This window comes from Poecile atricapillus, chromosome 6 (assembly GCF_030490865.1).
Source record: "Poecile atricapillus isolate bPoeAtr1 chromosome 6, bPoeAtr1.hap1, whole genome shotgun sequence".
Classification (NCBI taxonomy): Eukaryota; Metazoa; Chordata; class Aves; order Passeriformes; family Paridae; genus Poecile; species Poecile atricapillus.
The window spans coordinates 31,748,228-31,770,810 of record NC_081254.1 but is presented as its reverse complement, the minus strand read 5'-3'; the positions used below and the strand labels follow the sequence as shown (position 1 = coordinate 31,770,810).

The window sequence follows — 22,583 nt, the reverse complement described above, 5'->3', positions numbered from 1 at the left end:
CATGAACAAATGGAATCAGGGATTTACCTAAAGATTGGTGTATCTGAAATTGGGTGGGCACGTACTTGAATGCACTTGGATTTTTTTTTTATTTAATTATTTGAAACAGTGATAGCATTGAAGGATGAATGTTCTGAGTTTGTTGGTTTGGCTCTGCATGCAACTGTTTGGTGCTTTTCCTAAAAATAAAATGATAGTAATGAGTGTGGTGGTTTCCTATCTATTTTGGTGGTTTTTGCATGTTTGCTACGGAAATCTTGGACTTGATCTAATTACTCAATTACATACAGTTCATAAACTTGCGGAAATTTGTCTCTCATTGATATTTTCATTTCTTGGGGGCAGTTGGTTCTGGCTGTTAATTTTTCACTTAGTTGTCTGTTACACTGAACTTAAAATGCAAAATTTCATATATGTATTTTTTCCTCAGATTATTGCTGCTGTATTATATGTTCAGATTTTCAAATGATACAAAACCAGAAGTTTTTCAAGAAGCATTTCTTTTACTTAAAACTGTTTTGTTACCTAGAACATAAATGATTTCTTTAACTTTTCATTGTTGCTTATTAAAAAGACTCCTGACAAGTTTCCCAGACCTTGTGGAATTGACTTGTTACTCACTGCTGGTGACTGGAGCAGGTTTCCTGCTGATGCCAATCGCAGCTCTCTGCCCAACATTTGGGGTTTGCACTGATGCACTTGTCTTGAGGGCTACAACGAGCAAAATCTCCTCTGCAGGCTGGATCTCAGAGCAGCATTGAGGGGATGTGGGGGGATGGAGCAGCATAACAGTCAAGGCCTTTGTTTTTGTGTAAAATGTGGTGTTCTGTTTGTGTTTGGGGTTTTGGTTTTTTTTACTGTTTGTCAACAGCTTGCTCTTTGTATGGAGGGAGATTCTGATTTTCCCAAAACAAACATTTAGTTTTGGACTTAACACAGCAGTATTTGTTTTGCCAATTTGTAAATGCAGCACAGAATTTTGTGGTATTTTTAGACTATAGTTACTGCTCAGTTAATTTGGTTTCAACTGAAGGCAATGGTCCCTGGGAAAAGAGAAGCCAGTATTTGAAATCTCTTAAAGATATTTGGCTGAACTGCTTGAAAATAAATGGATTTAGGAATAGTTGATATATGAGTTTCGTAGTAAAATGCCTTTTCTTAGAAATTTATCCCAAAGTTAATGTTGACAGCCTAGGTTAGTGTGCTGTTCTCTGGGAGCTGAGCAGGCAGGCTGTGAATCTGCAAGGCTGGCTGGGAGCTGTGGAGGCAACTAACCCTGCTCTGGGGCAGGAAGCACATTGGGAAGTTGTTCTGGCTGTGATTCTTCAGCAAAATCAACGAATTCAAGTTTTGCTTCACCTGAAATAGAAAAGGAAAAGAAAACAGCTCATGTTTGCTGTAATGGGGTTTGTTGTAACGTCCAGTGGTGCACACATGTTTTGGAAATGCCACGTGATGCTTACAAGAATTGAAACACCTTTAAAAGTCCCCTCCTTCGTTAGAAAGGAACACTTTGATTACAGGATCGGGACATGGTGCACAGCAGCCTGCGCTGGGATATTTATTGCACTCCTTTTCTTCACTGATCTGATTCTTTTCCCCCTGCACTGGTGCTGTTGCCGGAGTTCCCACCAGCCTCATGAGAGCCCCTGTCCCGGTGCTGATCCCATCACCAGCAGCTCTCCGTGGTTTTTCCCAGCTCCCCGGTCCCCAGCAGCAGCTCCCTGTTGTGCCCCACACGCGGTGCCCGCCCCAGCTGGGTCTGAGCGCGGTGTTGGTGCCAGCTGCGGGCGGCTGCTGTGCCCCAGCTGTGCTGGCCCAGCGTGGCCAGCGGGGCTGCTCGGAACCAGCCACGGCACAGGGGCCGGGCAATGCAGAGCCGGCTCCTCGCTCCTGAGCCCGGGGCACTCCCGATGGCCCCGGGGCACTCCCGATGGCTCCGGGACACTCCCGATGGCCCCGTGTCACCTCGCAGGCAGCAGCCAGTGCAGAGTGGCACTCCCGGCTCTCCTGGGTATTCCCAGCTCCAGCCCGGCCAAATGAAGAGCTTGGTATGCAGCTCAGACCTGCTCTCACTCCTGCCCTGCTGTCGATTTAGGTTCTGGGTCCTGTTTCTGCCAAATGATTAACGGTGCCGGGGATTGTTGCTGTTTCATTTCATCAGATATAGGTCTAAATATTTGTCAGACTGGAGAGCCTTTGTTTAGACTATACTATTTGAGGAGGGAATATATTAATAATGCTGAGGCAGTTAAAATTCATAGTTCTATAAATATCTGCCTTATTTTTGAAAAATGCATTCTGTGAAACTATTAGCAAAAAAAAATTCTGTTTCTGTGTTTTACAATGATTATTTATGAACAAGGGGGAGATTTCAAAAAGTTTAAAATCTTTTCAATAAAAAAAAAATCAACTAAAAACTTTGTTCTATAGTGTGCATGTCGAGTGCTGCTACTCTGTGTGTAGAACATTGGAAATTATTACAAACAAGAGGGTAAAATGACTTAATTCTGCTTCGTGTTTCCTTTTCTTAGGCATAATACAATTCCTGCAAACCCTTTCCTTCCTTTCTTCCTCTCCTTGTCTCTCTCCCTCCCCTTCAGACTGCATGTCTTTATTCTGGCTTGATTGATACCTGATAAGTGAGAAGTGGCTCTAATGAACAGTTAAGCATTTAACAGTACAGCCTTGGTACAGTGTAAAAACAAGCTGCAGATCCTGAAACAGGCAGGCAGATGCATACAAGTGGCTAAGGCTGAATGTGCATCGTCAACTTGGGGTTTTCTTGGGTTTTGTTTAAGGCTTGTCCACGGAATTGTAGCTTTCCAAACACATTTTTGCTGTAAATGTAACATACAAAAGAGGGTTGTGAAATGAAGTTTTGTTAGCAATATATGTTTCGGGCCTCGAGGGAGGTGGGGTATTTGGCCTAAAATTCCATTTTGGCAGCTTTTCGACACATTATATGCATGGTTTTTTGTTTTGTTCCTTTTTCACCGTGGGCTTCAAGACTCCAACCAATTAATTCTGGGGGGAAAAAAAGCTTAATGTAGGCTACTCCTCAAGAAGGGGTCTATTTTAACATTCAGTAAACAGATAATCCATTAGGACAACAATATACATTGTGGCAAGTGCTATCCTAGGTTTTTTTTGTCAGCCCTTATTTACAGGCTTTTGATTCCGCTTCCCTCCTGGGGTGCAGTTTCAATCATTCTCCCTCCAATCTTTGTCCCCGTATTCATGGCAGGCTGAAAACAAAGTAAGAAAGAAGCTCGTACGCAGCGCTCCATTCGCGGCCAGTTCCTCCTCTATAGCCAGCAGCCGGTTGTATTTGGCCACCCTTTCTCCGCGGGAGAGACCTCCCAACTTGAGGAACCTGGCACCCAGGCCCACAGCCTGCAAAGAGAGAGGGTAAAACTCCTCACTTGGGCAAGTGAAGTCATTTCCAATAATTAAACACGGTATCCTAAGTCTAATTTAACATCCTCATCTCTCCGCACAGAAAAACGGGGAAATAAAACCTCTCAGTGAAAGATTTGCCAGATGCAAACAGTAATTTTCGCTGGCATATGAAATGAAATTTTATTTGCAAAAGGTTAAATATTGTAGTGTTAAGAATATTTGCTTAAAATGTTGTTACTACGCAGGAATGTTTTAAGTAACTCAGGTTTTATAAACTAATGCAAGCAAATGGATCATACACACTTTTGAATATACTCCCTGCTTTGGCAAATTTCCTGTGTGCTCTCTTTAAACTCAAAAGAATAACCATGCTCTGTGGGGAAAAAAAAAAAAACAACCCTCTAGAAAAAGCCTATTTTGTAAAATGTTTCTTTCTCAAGCACAAAAAGGCTTTCTCCTTATAAAATACTACATGTTGAAAGCAGTATTTTTGCAATTCTGCAATTGAACAGCTTTCGGTACTTACCAGATCCACGAGGCTCTCATCTGAAGATTCTCCATCTGGACTTCCTAATATGGTAATATGTCTTTGACCTATATATAACGGGAGGGAACACCTTCATTAGAGTATATTTTATATATTTGACACTGAAATTGTTTGGACTTCTCATTCTTTTTTTATCCTTGGGCTATCCAAGCTTAAATACAAAGAAGAGTAAACCCCACCCGATAAAAATGTAAACTGTGTTAGTTTGCTACAGTAGCATTCTGTTTTATTTTCAGATGGATAAGGAAACATCGAACACCCTGTCCTGCTCTCTGTCTCTCGCTGATCTGTCTGATCAGGCTTTGCTATTTATTTTAAATGTGTTCTTCACTATAGTAATGATTTTTCTTCTCTTTGAAAAAAAATTTACCATCCTGACTGAAACCTTTTAGTTGCTATTTACTCGCTTTGATAAAGCAATTCTGGGGGGTTTTAAGGAACAAGAAAAATACTAAGCTATATTAAATTTGTCCATCTATTCCTTGGGTATATAAATGAATAAAGAAAACCTGATAAAAAGAGAAGTCTTACATATGAAGCTGCACAGGTTCTTAATACCACAAAGGCACAATAATACGTAGTCAATAATCTATCTTAATGCAATTTTCAAGTTTGTACACGTCTGCATTTTTAAATTATTAATGCTAAAATTATTCAAAATTGAGATGAATTGATCACATCTCTTTTATTCTCTTTATTTCTGATATCTAACTGCATGACACTTAGCTGCAGTGTCAAAGGGCACCCACATTCAAAACATTCACGGTGTATTAGCTGACAATAGTTGAAGCCTTGACTGCTGTTTTAAGCCCCTTGACAGGGATTTGTGAATCAAAACTTGAATTTCAGTTTCTTCTGACAAGTGCTTTCTAAATTAGCAATGTCAATAATTAAATAAAAACATATAATATTTACAGGTGTGGCTCGTAGGGTTTGGTTTCAGCCTCTCCTCTCCCTACTCACCATCCAGAATTCCAGTAAGTTCTATGAGGTCTGACACCTTGGTTTGGTTGATGTATTTTAGGACAACACCACTGCACATTGCTATGTTTACGTTTTGGTCGGTTTTGAGTTTGGAAATTTGCGTGGCAGCATCTTCAGCAATCAGGTAGCATTTGGAGCCAAGGGCACAACAGATGCTACTCCACTGGTCTCTGTCCTGCATAAACAAATTGAGCAAACAACTGGTGTTTAAAAAACTAAACTGAATGAAAACTCTAATTAAGGAGGCAAAAATTAAATAATAATTTGGGTTTAATCCTAAATATGCCCTTCATATCAACATATTACAATTTATACTGTATTTTAAATCTGTCTGCCTAAGAAAAACATACCATTTGGATTTTCCTTGGGTTTTAAGGTTTTGTTAGAAAACATAAATTTTAATCTGAAATTAATCAACACTATTTGCAAAAAATATAGTTAAAATATTTAAATTAAATGAAGTGTAGGGGTCTGCTATTTCATTTCCCTCCTGAAATTTATTTCATTTTGATGGAACATAATTTTTTATTGTTTTATTCAAATGACTCATTTTTGTGTTAATATTTCAAGTGTCATAGCTGTTTGAACATAAAATACTGAACAGGAGACATAGACTCAATGGCAGGACCCATAGGGAACAGCAGAATACAATGCTCTCTTTTCTAGCAAAGCTCCATTTTTCAGGGCCTTTGTTTCTTTATTTTAATGCATTGTCCACATGGTACATGGTCCAGGCTAAATAAAGGACAAGGATATGTAAAGAATTTGAAAGAAGAAATTTACGAATTAATTTGCTTGCTTTGTGTCCAGAGAATGCAAAGTTCTCACATTAAAATCATCTCTACTTTATAATTCTGCCAGTGGTTATTTTTGGTCTGTGGATCAGGTTTTTTTGTACTTACCTACTTGCAATCAAAATCAGGGGCCATTCCTGTATGCATTTCAAGCCCATGCATAAGAGAAAATGAAGTTTCTGACACCCGAACAAATGTTTAAATTTAAGCACCAAAGTGGTCTGGTGTCTGGCAATGAATTATTGAATTGGTACCAGAACTAATCCTCAAGGATCTAATTATCAGGGGCAAAGATGTGGCATAGCTAAACCTTGGAGATCTGGGAGGAGGAGAGGCATTTCCCTTAACTCTGTACTCTGTTCCCAACTGCACTTCACTGTCTGCTGTAATTCTCCTGCTGATTCTCATCTTGAAAATATTTTCCTTCATAGGAATTCTCAAGGAAGTTTGCAGCCCTGGCAAGAGTGGGGAATAACCTGGTGTTTTGGAACGTGGTAATTCAGAGAGTCAGACTGAAACAACACAGGGAGGCAAGGCTAACCAGAGTAGGGTAATACTAAACACAGTTATTCAAAAAAATGAACTTTTAAAGTCTCAGTGAAAGACAAAATCATATGGATTTTGCAGTTTATCAATTTTAGAATTATTGATTCAGGCACTGGGCAGAATCACAGAGCCAACATCACTGTGCCTCTCCCTTCAATCACAGTCTTTGTGTTTTGTTCATGAAAGTGATCACCCTGTATTTATTTTTAAGAAGATAAAGTGAAACTTGACACCAAGAGCAAATTTTTATTAAGTTGTGCAACTGCAGAACTCGGCCTACAATTGTAGGCTCTGCAGTAATTAAGTTTATTCTTTTTTTTAACACATGGAAATTTAACCTTATTTATAAATGTGAATATTTAAGGTTATGCAATCTCTTTTATCCATCCATAGCTTGATAACATGCTTAATATTATTGTGCTTTATTGTTATAGTTGATTGGCCACACTAATTAACTCCTCTAACTTTGATCACAGAGGTAAATACAGGGTGTCTTACTCCCACTTGAAAAATTCTGCCGAGCAATGCTGCCAGTGACAGGATTTTGGTTATAAATATCCATCACAAAGAACTGCAGCAACAATATATTCTGGTGATTTTTTGGCTGAATAGACAATGTTCACATTTTTGCTTCTCTGGCTTAATATAATATAATATTGCATTACACATCAATTTTTGTAATATACTTGAATTTTACAATTTCACCTTATAGTTTGAATAGTGTACATAAAAAGGAAAATAATCAAAATAACAGTGCTTTAGCAAGTAGAATCAGATAAAAATGCAAATTCTTGTAATCCTTTAAGGTATGTGCACTGACTGTATTCTGTTCATGCCAGGATTTTCCATCAGAAATTATGTCAAAAGTAATGAAAAATTTGGATATTGCCAATAAAATATATTCAAAATATATTCAAAGAAATCATTAGATGCGTTTTCTAGTGCTGTTTTTGTGCTTAAAAATTTGAAAATCAGAAGCTTTGTATTTTACATGTTTTGTAAAAATGAGAAAAGGTCAGTGATACACCACTGAACAGTACCATCAGTTTTTAAAGGACTGTACTGTGGTATCTTACCTCTTTTCTTAAGGGATCTATCAATGCAATAATAAAAGGAAAATTATTAATAATGTCCACATACATGGCAGCCATTTCATCAGGACTTTTGAATGTTCCAGCAAGTATTTCATACTTTCCTTTATCCTAGAAAGTAAAGTAAAAAGCATAAGTGATAAGGAAAGTAGGACCCAGAAAAGCAGAGTGTACATATGTTTGTTAAGGCAGTGGGCTGTGTGTGCTTCAATCAGGAGACATTCACTCATCAGCTTCGCTCTGTGTCTGAGTTGTCAGCACATTGTTACAGAAAACTCTGCCTAAAAGGACAAAGTGGGTTCCAGTGGGCTCATGCCAAAGTCTCTGAACAATGCCACTGCCAAAGGAAGAGAGATCTATTTCAGCATTTTCTGGGCAATGCTGCCAGTTTGACACAATTGGAGCATAAAGTTAGCAATATTTGACATTTTTATTTAATCTCGTGTGAAAAAAATAATTTTTCTCTTCCAAAAAAAGGTGATTTTTTCCCCTCATTTTCATAAAGAAAATATTGCTGGTGCAAGGAGTGCACCCTCAGTGCTCAAAACCAAGATACTGCCTTTCCCTGCCTCTTTCCCCTTTAAAATAAAAATAAAAATAAAAATACACTCATTTAAAACCAGTCTCATCATTCTGGGAAGCACAAACTGCAGCCTGGGAGGAATTTAAGGACATACTGTGAAACTGTGCCAGGATATCCACTGCTTTATTGGCTTTAACAGTTCAATAACAGAAAGTTACAGAATTACTGGTAATTCAATGTTTTTTTTGCACATTCTGGTACAGGACACAGATATCACAGCCAGGAGAGAAACCGCTTTTACAAAAGATATTGGTAATGGAAGCTTTAGCGCTACAGAACACCCAAACACACAAAAGCTCAGGAGGTACTGAATGGAGTTGGAAGTTTCTTTTTCTGCTTAGAGAAAAACCTGATTGATCTTGGAATAAGGGGCAAGAACTGTAAGACTTTGTCATGAGATAAGTAGATTTTGTCAAATAAAAACATTAAAAAACTGAAATGAAAAAATTAATGTTGATGCACGAAATGGGCACTAATGTGTATATAAACATACCATAGCAAAAATACATGCAAATGTTAGGATAGTTTGAAGAAAACAAGAGATGTTGCCAATATAATGGAAAAAAAAGCAGAATCAGCCAGAATTTATAAATGCAGAGATAATTCTTTCTGTTTGCTTGATTGCTACCTTAAAAAAATGGAGTTAGGATCTTGTAGGTGAGTTTGCAACATAATAATAAATAATGTTAACAAACAGGTACATTTATTTTAAAACCCCAAAAAATCAAAACTGAAAAATAACTTACATAATCCATTAATTCATGAGCAGCACAATTTATTGCTAAGTATACATCTGTTCCTAGCTCCAGACCGATATTGTTGCAAGCTCTTTGCATTAGGAGTAGCAGTTGTTCTAGATTATCATATCCTGCAGTCAGGCAGCCTAAGTGTGATATTCTTTTTGAGGCTGGTGGCTGAAAGCAAAACAAAAATAATCACTTTATTTACACACATATATATTTTATGTATTTTTTTTTTTTTCATTGTCATTTCAATCTGCATTAGTCATCAAATTATGAATTTGTTCTCAGAAATCTCCTTGGCAACTTTCAGGACAATTCTCTAGGAAAGAGGGATTATCAAGTGCTAATGAGTAGAGAGCAACAGTCCTTGGAAATATGTCTAGTCATGCAGAGCTCAGTCTTGTATGGCTAGCACTGGTTTAAAAATTTTTTTAAAGGCACCCTAAACAACCACTGGGTTGCCATAAATGCTCTGGTGATATCTATGGACCAACCCTTTGTCACAAAGACATATCTTCCACTTTTAAATAGCTTTTACTCATTAATCCTCAACTACAACATTGATATTGACTCTGGGGAGTGTTCAAGAAACCTCAAGGATCTCCCAAGACTTCTAGAAGGAACAAATTTCACAGAGGGGAAATGCCTCCAGCCCAGCTGCACACAGTTGTCTGCCTCAGGGACAGTATTGCTGGACATCAGCCACAAGCAGAGTTGTATTGAGCAAATATTTCACGTATTTCCTTCTGTTGTCAGTCTTTCTGTAGGTTTTCCAAATACTAATTTTTAACTGTAAAGTCTGGGAATTTTGGATTATAAAGATGCAGCAATAGACAGCCAAATATGCTGCAGTCTTCCTTCAGATAGAGGTTAAATGTGCAGTTTCATGGAGTTTTCAAGATGTCCATATGCTGTGACTTGTTACATTCTATTAAAAGCATTGTTTATCTGTACAAAAACATTTTTCTCTGTCTAGTTTTACTTCCTTAAATAGTGAAGTTCTTCTTCACTGACTACTTTGTCATTTCTCCTTTTTTTCCTTCACAAAAATGTTCAAACTAACACAGTGCTTTTATCAGTTCTAAATTCCATTTCACTACTGTCTCCTTCAGTTTTCTCCTACTGAAATAAATGGAATTTTTCTTTCAGAGAATCTAATGCATTGTTTCCTTGTGTGTATCTTATAGAAATATTCTACCTTATGACTTCAGTACATATTGTGGTACTAATGGAAACTACCCACCAGAAAAAGATTGGCCAGCATCTTAATGATGATGAGTTTTTTGTTGTTTAAGCAACAATAAAATAGGAAAGCTTTTGTTCATCCTTTCTTTTTTATATTTAACAACAGTAACGATTCTCACGTGATATTTAAATCATCTCAGAATGAAGAGCAAAACCTGCATGGCATTTCCATCCCACTGTTTGGAAAACTCATCAACAAACTACCAGTTTTGAAGGGATAAAAAAGATCATTTGAGCCATATTAAATAATGTCCTGTGCAATATTGTGAATGCTGCCCTTTAGCTACTGGTTTGTATCTGCCATTATCTATAACCTCAGACTGGACCTGAGCACTGAATACAGCAGGATAAAGAGGGGAGTTTTGCTTCCAGGGTTAGGAAAAAGCACAATCCACAAGTCCTACAGGCAACAGTTTTATGGTCTACATGATCAAAAGTTCTCTGCTGGTGCTACAGGCCTGCAAAATGCTCATTTGGATAAATTACCAATAGATAGATGAGAAAAATTACCAGATCCCAGAAATTTCCCCCTATTTCCTCTACTGCCCCTCAGGAAGGAAAGGTGTAGTCAGAAGAATCTAAATTATTATGTAAAATATTAGCATTTGGAATATTTAAGTCTTGCCTTGACCTTTCCAAAATGGTAATGTAGATTAATGCTTCCTTTCTTAAGAACATTTTAAATTCCCTGCTGCTGTTAATACCTTGTTGAAGGCTTAGAGTTAAAATCTCTTTTCTTACCGGAGCTTTTGGCGCTTTTCCTTTCTTACTGCTTGCTTGTGAACCAGACTGTTGGAGTGAAAGAAGACAGAAATCAACTTCATGGAAAAATATACAGATGACAGAAAAGAAAAAAAAACAAAAAGAAAAGAAAAGAAAGAAAAAGAAAAAAGAGAGAAGAAAAGAAAAAGAAAAGAAAAAGAAAAAAGAAAAGGGAAGAGAAGAGAAGAGAAGAGAAGAGAAGAGAAGAGAAGAGAAGAGAAGAGAAGAGAAGAGAAGAGAAGAGAAGAGAAGAGAAGAGAAGAGAAGAGAAGAGAAGAGAAGAGAAGAGAAGAGAAAAAAGAAAAAAGAAAAAAGAAAAAAGAAAAAAGAAAAAAGAAAAAAGAAAAAAGAAAAAAGAAAAAAAGAAAAGATGACTGAATTTTGGTCAAAAGAGATTATAAATATTATAGTAAGGAAATAGCTTTACTTAATAGTTTAATAGTTTTATTTTGTGGTGGTTACTCATTTAAAATGTTTATTTCTTTGTGGATATCTGTCCAACCATCATTTGTTTCTCAAGACATTCTCACCCAGCCCATCAAAAATACAGGGAATCTCAGAAATGAGAATCTAGACTCAGAGAAATACATTGCTTTCCAAAAAGCACATGCACACACTGAGACTGATTTACTGCTATAGTAATAGAACCTGGAATAAAATATGTTGTGTGTGAGAGGTGTAGCAAGGTCAGAATATATATTGTATATGCCCTCTGATACCATTCAATCCCAGTATATTTCTTCAGGTAAATAGAAAGCCTTATGCTTAGAACAATGTTTTGTTCTAAATTTTCGAATTTAGTATCACCAAATGGCCAATGTTTTATTCATCTGTCAGAGAAACACATCCTCTATTCTGTGTCATGAGCCTGTAACAGGCTAAGTGTTCCATGGGGATGTTTAAAAGGACAATGGTAGTAAAGAGATCAAATGAAGTAAATCTCACTGTAAGAACACATTTTTTATTGTACCATTTTGCCCCGAGACTCCAACAGTCTTGTCATTTCTTTCTGAATATCCAGAACTCTTTCTATGCCCTGAAATTAAACAACAGTGATCTTCACAAGAAAGTTATATTAATTCATTTCAGCAGCTTAAATCATAAGAGAGACAACATTTATTCTAAATGCAAATATGAACATAAAGCCATCAAAAAAGCCCAAACCATTATGGACTCCTTAACACAATCTCTCCATGCACAAAATGCAGTCAAGGGTCCAACGGTAAAGGGGTAGCAGCAGTGGAATAAGCAGGAATATTTTATCATGGGATGTAAGGAAAGCAGTCTCCTCCTCAAAAGCAGCCCTTCAGAAATCTAAGAAGTAAAAAATATCTGGGTCTGCATTTATATCTGAAAAGAGGAAGGTGATAATCCCTGCTCCCAATTGTGAGTCTGCCTAAGACTTCCTGAACTCTGACAAGACTGAGTGCATTCACCTTCAGAATACTTCCAAGAAACACGAAGAAAAAATAAAAAATCACTGTCTTGATTTTAAACATTGGGGAACACTCCAATTAAATGAATTCATTGCTTTTAATGCAAGGCTCTTTATCCTTTTCAGCTGAGCTAGTAAATATTGAGTGCAAACTTTGTCAAGGACATTTCAGATTTTCTCAAACTGTGCCAGTAAAGGAATACTGAAGGGGGCAGAAGTCAGTCACAGCTGGCAACAACACAGGACAAACAGCTTGGTGTTCTGCACTGCAGCAAACACCTTCCTCCTCTCCCATGGGCACTGGGAGGCATCCTGGCTTTGAATGGGGCAGAATTAGTGACCTTGTTAACAGCTCGGGGGGACGATCCAGAAAAGTTAAAGGAAAAGCAAAAAGAAAGAGAATCAAGCTCAGCTATTTGTTCAGGTCACCAGCACACAAAGCAGAAATCACAGCCCTAACGGAGGCATCTTGTGCAGATACATTCTTTAATGCAACACATGACTAAACAAAAAGAGAGAGGGCTGATCCCATCTGTCTCACCCATCCTTCTTGCTCTTTGTATTCCCTTCTAGTGTCACAGTTTCATTTTAAAGCAATTCCCAAATATTTTATGCTTTCCTGTGAAATTGTTATGGATTTTGTGGTTTTGTATGCTGTATCAAACAATTGGCAATATTTATAATCTCTTCATGCAAAATCTATTCTTGTGTAGCACAGCTCCTCAACATCTTCAATGCACTGATTTTTTCCTCCATACAAGCATCCGTTTTTAACTTAAATCTTCATGGTTCTTCTTTTATATAATGTCATTAGTGTTAGAATTCTGCACTAACATCTGTTAAAACTTTGGCCTTGTAAGTTAACAAAAAATGAAAAGTATAGTTTGTAAGTATTATATTGAAAAGACCTATATATTTATGAACTAATGTAGTTAGTATGATGTCTATAGAATACATTTATAAAAAAAGGAAACAGTACCTGTTTGAGTGATAACTCAACTGGTGGTATAAGCATAATTTCTTTGACTAATTTCAGTTTTGAAGGTGAATTTTTTTCACAGTTCAACAGAGTAACCATTGGGAGTGGTAGAGTAATTTCTTTAGGTGATTCCTGTAATTGGGAGTGTCAGGTGAAAATAAAAATGTAAAAATCAGAATGATTTCTTATATATTTTAGTTAAGGTACAGGTTTCAAAAACTGCAAATACACAGGCAATGGTGTTAAGGGTGTATTCTACGAGGCAAATTTAATAACACTGACACAACTGGCTGCAATAGTTACAATAACTGGGACAGAATAAATGAAATTACAAAAGCCACACGTACCTGATTGTGTTTCAGCAGTGCAGTGTATAAGTACAATGGGACATGGCAAATGATGGCCCCAGCCTTTGCTATGGCAAGTGATGTTGCCCCAATGGCCAAGCTGCCACGCAGCACTGACTCTGCAGGTTCTGCAGGTGGGATGGATTGCGCTTCCACTGACATCGCCTTTCCTACAACACAGACAGCAGTACTTAAATATTCTTTTAGTTCTAAGTATATGCTTGTGGATCAGAGTTATGTCAGTAAATAAAGTATTGTCGTTTCAGTGTGCACTCAAAGTACTAAAAAACAATAATTTATTTTGTAAAAACTTAATTTTGTCAGCTGTTTTATTTGGAATGACCTCACAAGTAAGCAGAGTATCTGTCCTCACTCTGGTTTCAAATGCATTTCAAGTCTGTTTCTTTTGGAGATCTTTCAACCACTGACATATGTATTTTTATTTATCTGTGTATGAATCCAGTAACATTATATAATTTCTCAGGTTGCTTCTGAAAGCATGTTTTCAGTCTTCTTTATTGTGCTCCTTAAATGTTCAGATTTTGCATAAAAAAATGGAAGATTACATTATAACCTGATTGGGAATACAAATACTTGATTTCTTCTAATAATGAATGTGAAAAAAAATTCAGGCCTACTACAATTGGAATTCCCGAAGAGAAAAAAAGGTCTTTTAAATATTACACATTAAATTTCCATAAGAATATATTTCTCTTTCAGATACACTAACTTTGTCCAAAATGCTTTAAACCAAGCAGCTTCCACTACCATATTTATTGTCTATAGTGCTTACATGAACACTTACAGGGAGCACCTGCTGAAGCTGCAATAAGTGATCTGATTCCTAAGAACCACTGCATTGGGGACTGTTTGATATTGGTTCCAAATAGTCAGGCACTGAGTCTAACAATAATATTACAGTCAATGTCACAATTAGTGAAAATACATAATAGATGTATCGGCAGAAGCTTGACTTAAATATCAAATACACCATGATGATATCTAGATGGATCTAATGACTGCAGAAGTTAAATTTCAGGTCAAAGGTGAATTTACTGTGCACACTTCCAACATATGGAGTGAGGGGTTTTTAACTGACAGTGTATGATAGTTGCACCTAAACTGACAAGAAATAATAAATAAATGCCAAAATTTTCTGCCCTTCCAACAAGTGACAACAACCCTTTTTTGTCCAAATTTAATGTATAGATGGAGATAACATATGGTGTTTTTTCCCTTTGGGTTGTTTGGTTTTGGCCATGTATTCTTACCTTGTTTTTCTAGTCTCACACCATTTTTTCCTTTTTTCTCTAGTAGGATGTTTGCTTACTTCCTTCTACTCTATACTACCCTTCACTCCTATCTCACCCTCTTCATTCTTTCTCTTTTGCTTTTCTCTGTGTTTCCTCCTTTTCTCAGAGTTAGAAGGAAACTTCCCTTCTTCTTTCAATTGTTTTCAGCTTCTATCTTAATTCTATTTCCTTTTTACCACTCAGTTCTGTGATCTGCTTTTCTTTCCTTATCATTTTCATTTTTATTCTTCATTTGCATCCTCCTCCATTCTTATTCCTCACTCTAAAGAATAATAACCTCCTGTCTAAACCAACTGTAAAACAAAGGCAGAAACTCTGTTCAACCAATGCATGTGAATGATAAGGAAACTGTATTTTCCCCTCCCTCATTTTGCTGCAGAAACTGCTGTGATGAAAAAGGTTAGGAGAGAGTAACCAAACCCTTTGAACATGAGCCAGGGTGTCTTTTAGGACCCTTATCAATATCTGTATTGCAGAAAATACTAAAATTAAATGAAGTAAAACCTGGTTTTCCTCCCTTTTTTTGCTTAGGTGTTGAGGTAGGAGTGACTTTTGCTGCTTCTTCTTCCGCTTTTGCTTCTTCTTCTAGCTTTTCAATTTCCTCTTTTTCTTCTACCTTGTTTGCAAAGTATTCGCTGAAGGAATAAAAATTACTGGGTCAAAATATTGTTAGATATGTGACAAGCAGACAGATGTGATGCAGGCTAAAGAACATGTTAGGAGGTAGATAAGTGCTTGTATTTGAGCTTCTGCCATAGATTCCCTGTGTGAAGCTGGAGAAGTCCATAAATTTATCATATCGTTCTTTTTTGGTAGTCATCTGCAGCAATGATTAAACAAAAAGGACCATAAGCAAGTATTGCAAACCTTAGTATATGCTTTGTAAATCACTCTGGTTTGAAAATCAGCTCTGAGCAGACAGTCTGAGCATGAAGGATTTATTTCCTTTGCATGGGTAGTAACAGAACCTGTCATAACTTCATGACATCCATCAGGCTGGCCTAGGTTAAGACAGTAGGTGAGTTGTACACTGGTTATTGTGTGGCTGCAAACTCAGAGGTGTCTGAATTTCAATTACATGCATGAAGTGAAATCTTCATCCATGGGTCACAGAAAGCCAATTCAGGCAAACTGAGTATGTGAGATATATATACAGTAGTGTAAACAATGCATTAAAATCTTATTTAGACTCACATTTCAACTGAGTCCTTATTCCCTTTACCGAGGTTTCCCCAAATCTAGTCTGCACGGAAAACATTTAGGTCTGTTTGCTACAGCCTTTGTTCAGTGTTGCAGCACAAAACAGCATGCTTTTTATATCATAATTATGAAAAGCAGTCAACAATGTAGTGAAATGAGTCTGAGACAGACATTCTATCCTAAAAATATTTTTTTAAAGTAGAAAATACTGAATATTCTACATGTCTTTCATTAAAATATAAATTAATGGTGAATATTATAAATGCAAAAATTTTCATAATATGCAAGACCTACCCAAGCATCTTATCAGCTTGACACTGGTCAGTAGGATCCAAGTGCCTTAACATTGGGCTCAGTGATTCATTGACCCATTCCACAGCAGTATGAACAGAGTCATTTCTTTCCTTCTCATCAGCTTCAATTGTTTCAGGTAAAGCATTTTCAGGTATTTGAGAATGAGTAGCCATCACAGTGGAACAAATCCTCTGGAAAAAAAATCGCAAAAAAAAAAAAACGAACAAAAAAAGCCAAAACCAAAACCAAAACAATGCAAAAGGTTTAGAACACTATTTCATTTTTAACTTGGAAATGTCATTTGAAAGAATGAGAAGTATGTCCTTACCAACTCTAAAAGTACATATCTCCAAATCTTATTTGCTCCATTTGTCTTTTCTCATCCAATACCTTATTTTTAGGCTCTTATACTTTGGTAATTACAGACATTATTCAAGTTTTTTTTACCTAAAATTATAACTACATAGGCAAAACCCCTCTGACAGATCTGCCTTATACATATATTATGCTATCAGAATAGAATGGAGTTATTTTAAGGACCATACAGTCATTAGGACACCTTTTATTGCAGCTGTTGGTAGCCTGTTGTACCATGATTCATCAGAATTCAAGCTTAATGCCATCCCTCATAATCAGTTAGTTTTGTTTTACTTAGATAATTCAAATCTATCTTTCTGTACTGGTGAAGAACAAAGGATATTAAGAAAACTTACTTAAGGAAGACATAATTTACAAATTTCCCACAGTTGCCTGCACTAACAGTGTTAACTTTACATCCTGTGAATATCTATGAGGTTACATGTAATTCAAGAATTAACTGAACCAGAGTTTTACTGAGGGAATAGAAATAATTACTTCACAATAGCTAGAGCTGCAAAGATGTAATTTGAGTATTTCAGGTTGGGAAAGAGATGAGCCATCAATTCTGCGTTGCAGGTGCTAAATGGGTATGTTTGACTTCACTGTCACCCACATCAACCTATTAGCTCAGTGTGAAAGAAGTGCCTCTACCTATACTGTTTTTTACCTGTACTGTATTTTTCTGAAAGTGTCACACAAAGAGAAATACAAAGATCTGAAAATTAAAGAAAAATGTGAAATGAACGTATAACATTAGTATGGGGTGTAAAGAAAACCTACATGATCATTAAGACAGAAAAAAAAAATAATATACAAAGATACACTATCAGATCTCACTCACTGGGATAATACTGTCTAATTCCTGGAAAATAAAGTTTTCATAGCTGCTGCCACTGTCTAACTTTTCACAACACCTTTTTTTTTCCTGGCTGTTGAGTCACAGGGATTTATATCTTGTCATAAAGATGGAAAATAAAACGTTCCTTGGGATGTGAAAAGAACAGTACTTCTCCCAGATATTGTTCTACTAAAATAAATAGAACAAGAAGCAGCAGCTCATACCTTCTCATAGTTTTTAACTGTACAGTATAGTTCCACTTCTAATGTTGGCTGGCCAACTCCACCAAGAATTTTTCTTCCAACTAATTTGCATATTACTGGAGCTTTTGAAAATTTACAAAAGTAGTTAGCCTTAAATGAAAGAGAGAAAACTCAATTAAAAGTCAATTTCCAGGCAATGAGGCTTTTATTCCATGAAATATCTTACAATCAAATCCACCACTGAACACTTCTATTCAGGTCTCTTCCAACTTAGCATATTCTAACATTCTATGATTTATACATTCCAGAAATCTTTGAGCCGTGTGAGAAAGGTGGAAACCACAACTTCTGGTAGGCAGAGTCCTTCTTCCAACATGGTCTTTAATGGGCCTGATGAACTATCATAATTCAATACATTTGGGTCTCTGTTCATAGTTAATGAACACCAACACTGGTTTAGAAAAAAGAATTACATTTTTACCTGAGGTTCCTACATACTTCCTACTAGTTTCGTTATTTAATCTGGTATTGGAGAGTCACCAAACCACAGCTTACCAAATGGGAAAACTACAAAACACTTATGGCTACAAAGAGGAACATGCCAACTACCAAGCAAAGCAAAGAAAGGTGTTAGCAGTTCCAGTCCCTTCCACTGATGATGGCAAAACACTTGGAGATGGGAATAAATGTACAATGGAATGAAATGTTTCAATTCCACAGCCACTCTCCCATCAAAGACCATACTAGATGTAATTTCTTTTTCAAGAACTGCTCACTATTCCAGTATTGGCAATTCCAGTATCACCACTAATTGAGGTTTCATTATGACTACAGTCAACAATATTTTGCCAAGTGGGAACAGATAAAACGAGTCTGATTCTTAACCCTTCCAGTGAGGCCCATTTGCCTTTCATAAGCAGCACCCAGTCTCTTGTTGCTGCTGGCCCGGGAGTCATCACTGCTGAGCAGCAGTTTTGTTAGGGACAAACAGAAGTCCATCTGTGGACTACTTTGTTTTTGTGTAAACAAAGACATCTGTGGACTACTTTGTTTTTGTGTAAAAGCAACCAGCAAAGGACAAGAAGCCCGGCTTGCTGCAGACATGTACTTGGAGCAGCACCCAGGTGCCACTGGGCCACGAACACAGAACCATCGCACTGCTTGCCCGGCTCAGAGGGCAAACCACGGAATTGTGACCACAGAGCCGCCGACCTCCTGGCTGCACCCCCTCGCTGAGGGCAAGGGCTGGGAGGGGGCAGGGGCCCAGCGGGCACCTCACGGCCCCTCCGCGCCTCCCCTCACGGAACGCGGGGACAGGAGAGGCCGCTCCGGGCCGCCCTGCTGCTTCCCCGCCCCGCGCTACCAGCTCCCCGTAGAGATCCTCGGGGCACTGCGGGAACAGCGTGTTCAGCGCCTCCTCCATCCGCTCCGGCACCCGGTGCCCTCGGTAATACTCAGCCGCCTCCCGCCGCAGCCGCCCCCGCCGCTCGCCCGCCTCCATCGCGGGCCCGCGGCCGCTGCCGGGCAACGGAGCCAGGGAGCGCCCGCCTCTTCCTCCGCTCCCCGGCAGCCCCAGGGCGGGACGGCGGCGCCTCAGGGCGGTCTGCGGGGCCCTCACATTGCCGGGGCTCTCCCCTCTCAGTCTCGCCGGAAAACACCCGGGTTGGGAGCAGAGGGGGGTCGGGTTGGCCCGGTTTGGTTCCTCTGTGCAGCGCGGTGCTCGCGCGTCCCTCAGAGCCCGGTCATGGCCTTCCAAATCTGGACGCCCCGACCAAGCCCTCCTCGGTTTTAAAAGTCTCCGAGCAACAAACCTGTGCAAGATTATGGTCCTGAAAGAGGGACAGGCTGTGGTTTGGGAAATGTCTAGTGAAGACGACGCTGCAAAACGCCCACAGTAACTCCTACGTTTGAAAGCCCTCCACTTTCAATGAAAAGAAACATTTCGCGACCTAAATGATCATTTTTAGCCCGCAATTTCATACAAAAACTTTCACTTTCTTACACTGTTCACTGGTAATTTTGTTGAAGTAACTGAAAATGGAGATACTTAAAAGCTGTTAGCTGCACACTTCCCCAGCTCTAAAATCAATGTGTGGACCTTTGCTCATTGTGTGCTCACTTCTCCAGGTGAGGTGATAATGAAGAAAAATCCCTAAGGAATCATTTTCTTTTCCTTTCACATCCTTTAGAAATACTATGGTACCTCTCCAGAGATTTAAACCCTCTTTTTTAAAAGCTGTTTCCTCTGAAAAATTTCTAAACAGATACTACCTGTTCCTTGAGGAGAGTGGGTAGCAAATGCCTCATTAGATTTTCTTCCTTCAGGAGGAGTTGATGTGTGTGGCTGCTCCTTTGGGCACCACTGCTTCAAGAGGGACTTGTGCAGGCCTGGGTGGCAATAGTCAAATAGTACCAGGTATTTGTCACATGCACAGGTTTGCCCCAGAAAGCTCCTCTTTAATTAAATATTCCTGGAAGAACAGGCTTCTGGAGGTAAATTGTGCTGGTGGGATGGTCTCTGAGCATGATCATATGCTGGGTAATACCACCCCATGTGAGAGCTATGCCTTCTGATAAGTGTAAGTACTTCTATATCAGTTTCCCATCTTCTGCCCTTCCACAGGCTCTAAACAAAACACATTATGAAGGAACATGTTTGAGATAAAAGGGAGACTAGGGAAAATGTCAGACTTCTCTGGAAGTGAAGCTTCAATGAGCCTCCACTCACTGGCAGGTGCTGTAGCTACACCATCAAAGTTGCAAAAGGAGAAGTCAAGGACTGAGAGAACAGATAGAAAGAAACAGACAAGAGGTAGGGGCAAAGAGAGTGACAGAGAGCGATGAAGTAGAAAACCTCAGCACTCTGTGGATGCCAATGACATTCTGTTGATGCTCTCCATCGGGGCTTCTTGGTTGTGAAGGTTCCCCGAGAACATGGAGTTCATATACTTGGGCCAGGCAGGAATGCCCAAGTACTTGCCCTGGCAGAGGGCAAGTTTGACACAATCTCTTGCAACAGACTCTGGATCTCTTGCATCCCTTTGCATCACATGCAGTGCTCTGCTGCAAGGATTCAGCAATGAGTCTGAGGAGTGCTTTGGGTGTCTTTGATAGATTATCGCACCTCCTCAGCTGCCCCTCGTGTGAATGTCCTGTGCATGTGGCCTTCCCGGGGTGGGGGGTTTGACAGCTGAGCCAGTTTGTTTAAGGAAGGATGGGTGTTCACTGCCTCTGAGCAGCCACAGCCCCAAAACTCTCCTCCTCCCTCCTTGGTTTTGGGGGAATATGTGCAGATGTGGCTTTAGGAGATGAGCCTGTGGGCTATGGCCTCCCCAAGGCCAAGCCCAGCCCAAGCTTTTTTTCAGGACAGCTGGTGGGTTTGACTTTCTTGTCAATATATTGTTCTCTCTTAGTCTTTTTCCTTGTCCCTAGACCAGAGGTACTTGAACAATAGTGTCACCTTTATTGTATCTCGGGTTCTGTTACGCAGCTTAAGTCACAGCCCAAAGTTGCAGTCAGGTGGAGGAGGGTTGGGCTTGGGCCGTCTCAGCCTCTTTATACAATTTTGCCATAATGGGAAAAACTCCTTCACATAACAATGTTTAAGTTATTGCCTGTAACATTTCAGTCTCTGACACTGCTGATGTGTCCAGAGCCCTGCAAGGATTTGGACATGGTGCCACATGACACCTCGAGCCCCAGCTTTGGAGGGTGGGATATGTGGGGCACGAGGAATTGGCCACATGGACACAGCCAGGGAGTTTGGTCAGTGGCTCCATGTCCAGGTGGAGGCCAGGGATGAAGGGTGTCCCTCAGGGCTCTTGAGTGGCTTTGCCAGTGACACAGAGAGCGGATGGAGCTCCCCCTGAGCATGGTGTTTGCAGGGGACAGGAAGCTGAGCGGGGCAGGGGCTCAGGGGACTTGGGGGTGTGGATGGAAGAGAAGCTCAGACTGATTTGAGAATCTGTGCTTCCAGCCCGTGGGCTGGGCTGCATGGAAGGGAGTGAGGAGCAGCAGGTCAGGGGAGCTGATTGTGACCCTCTAGTCCATTGTTTGAGACCCCACCTGGAGCACTACATCCATGTCTGGGGGCCCCAGGATGAGAAGGATGTGGGCCTGTTAAAATGAGTTCAGAGGAGAGCAGCTGTGATCCTTAGAGGGTTGGAGAACCCCTGCTTTGAAGACAGGCTGAGAGTGTTGGCATTGTTTAGCCTAGAGAAGAGAAGGCTCCAGGGGAACTCTAGAGCCCTGCCAGCACCTGAAGTGGCTCCCTGTAAGAATGATGGATGCTTTTTACAAGGTGTAAGCAATAGAAGAAAGGGCATTGGCCTTAAACTGAAACAGATATGGATGAAATATTAGGAAGAAATTCTTTATGTGAAGTACTGGCACAGCTTTCCCAGAGATGCTGTGGATGCTCCCTCCCTGGAAGAAATCCTTCAGATTTGCCTTAAGTGAAGCAATGAGATGAAGCAGAATGACACTCATTTAATAACCCTGCACTGTTGTTTTCAATAAACTGTTGGAAATACTAGCAGGGAGTCCCCTCAAGTATTTATAATTTTTGTTTCCCGATCAAGTGAATGTTACATGAATTATCTGTATGGCCATGTAATTTCCATTAACAGTAATAGTAATTGTAAGCATGTAGAAAGAGGGTGGCTTATCCTGTGATCCTCCCTATTACAAAGTAGTTAACTGATTAAGGTTAGGATACCACAAGCCACTTCATACCATCCATGAACTCTCTGCAACCCCATTATCTTCATTAGGCTTGTGTGGGTGTAATTAATTGGTGTTTAGTTACCAGTTGTGTTGAATGAAAAGAATTTAGTTCTATTTCTCTTAGTTTTATTGGCCCCATGGTGCTAACAGGCTAAAGTGTAATTAAAAACTCTTTAATCAAAGTATATGTAG

At 39.2% G+C, this 22,583-nt stretch overlaps 1 protein-coding gene across 1 annotated transcript; it reads right to left on the bottom strand.

The window, feature by feature from the left end:
• Positions 1-1,119: 1,119 nt before the first annotated feature.
• ENO4 (enolase 4) lies at positions 1,120-19,167 on the bottom strand. The gene is given in 14 exon segments (XM_058841678.1): positions 1,120-1,359; positions 3,279-3,396; positions 3,929-3,996; positions 4,913-5,108; positions 7,350-7,475; positions 8,694-8,865; positions 10,667-10,707; positions 11,668-11,733; positions 13,112-13,243; positions 13,459-13,628; positions 15,276-15,406; positions 16,266-16,456; positions 17,688-17,816; positions 19,030-19,167. Coding segments are annotated over 14 exon segments (1,767 nt in total). The 3' UTR covers positions 1,120-1,270.
• Positions 19,168-22,583: the final 3,416 nt, after the last annotated feature.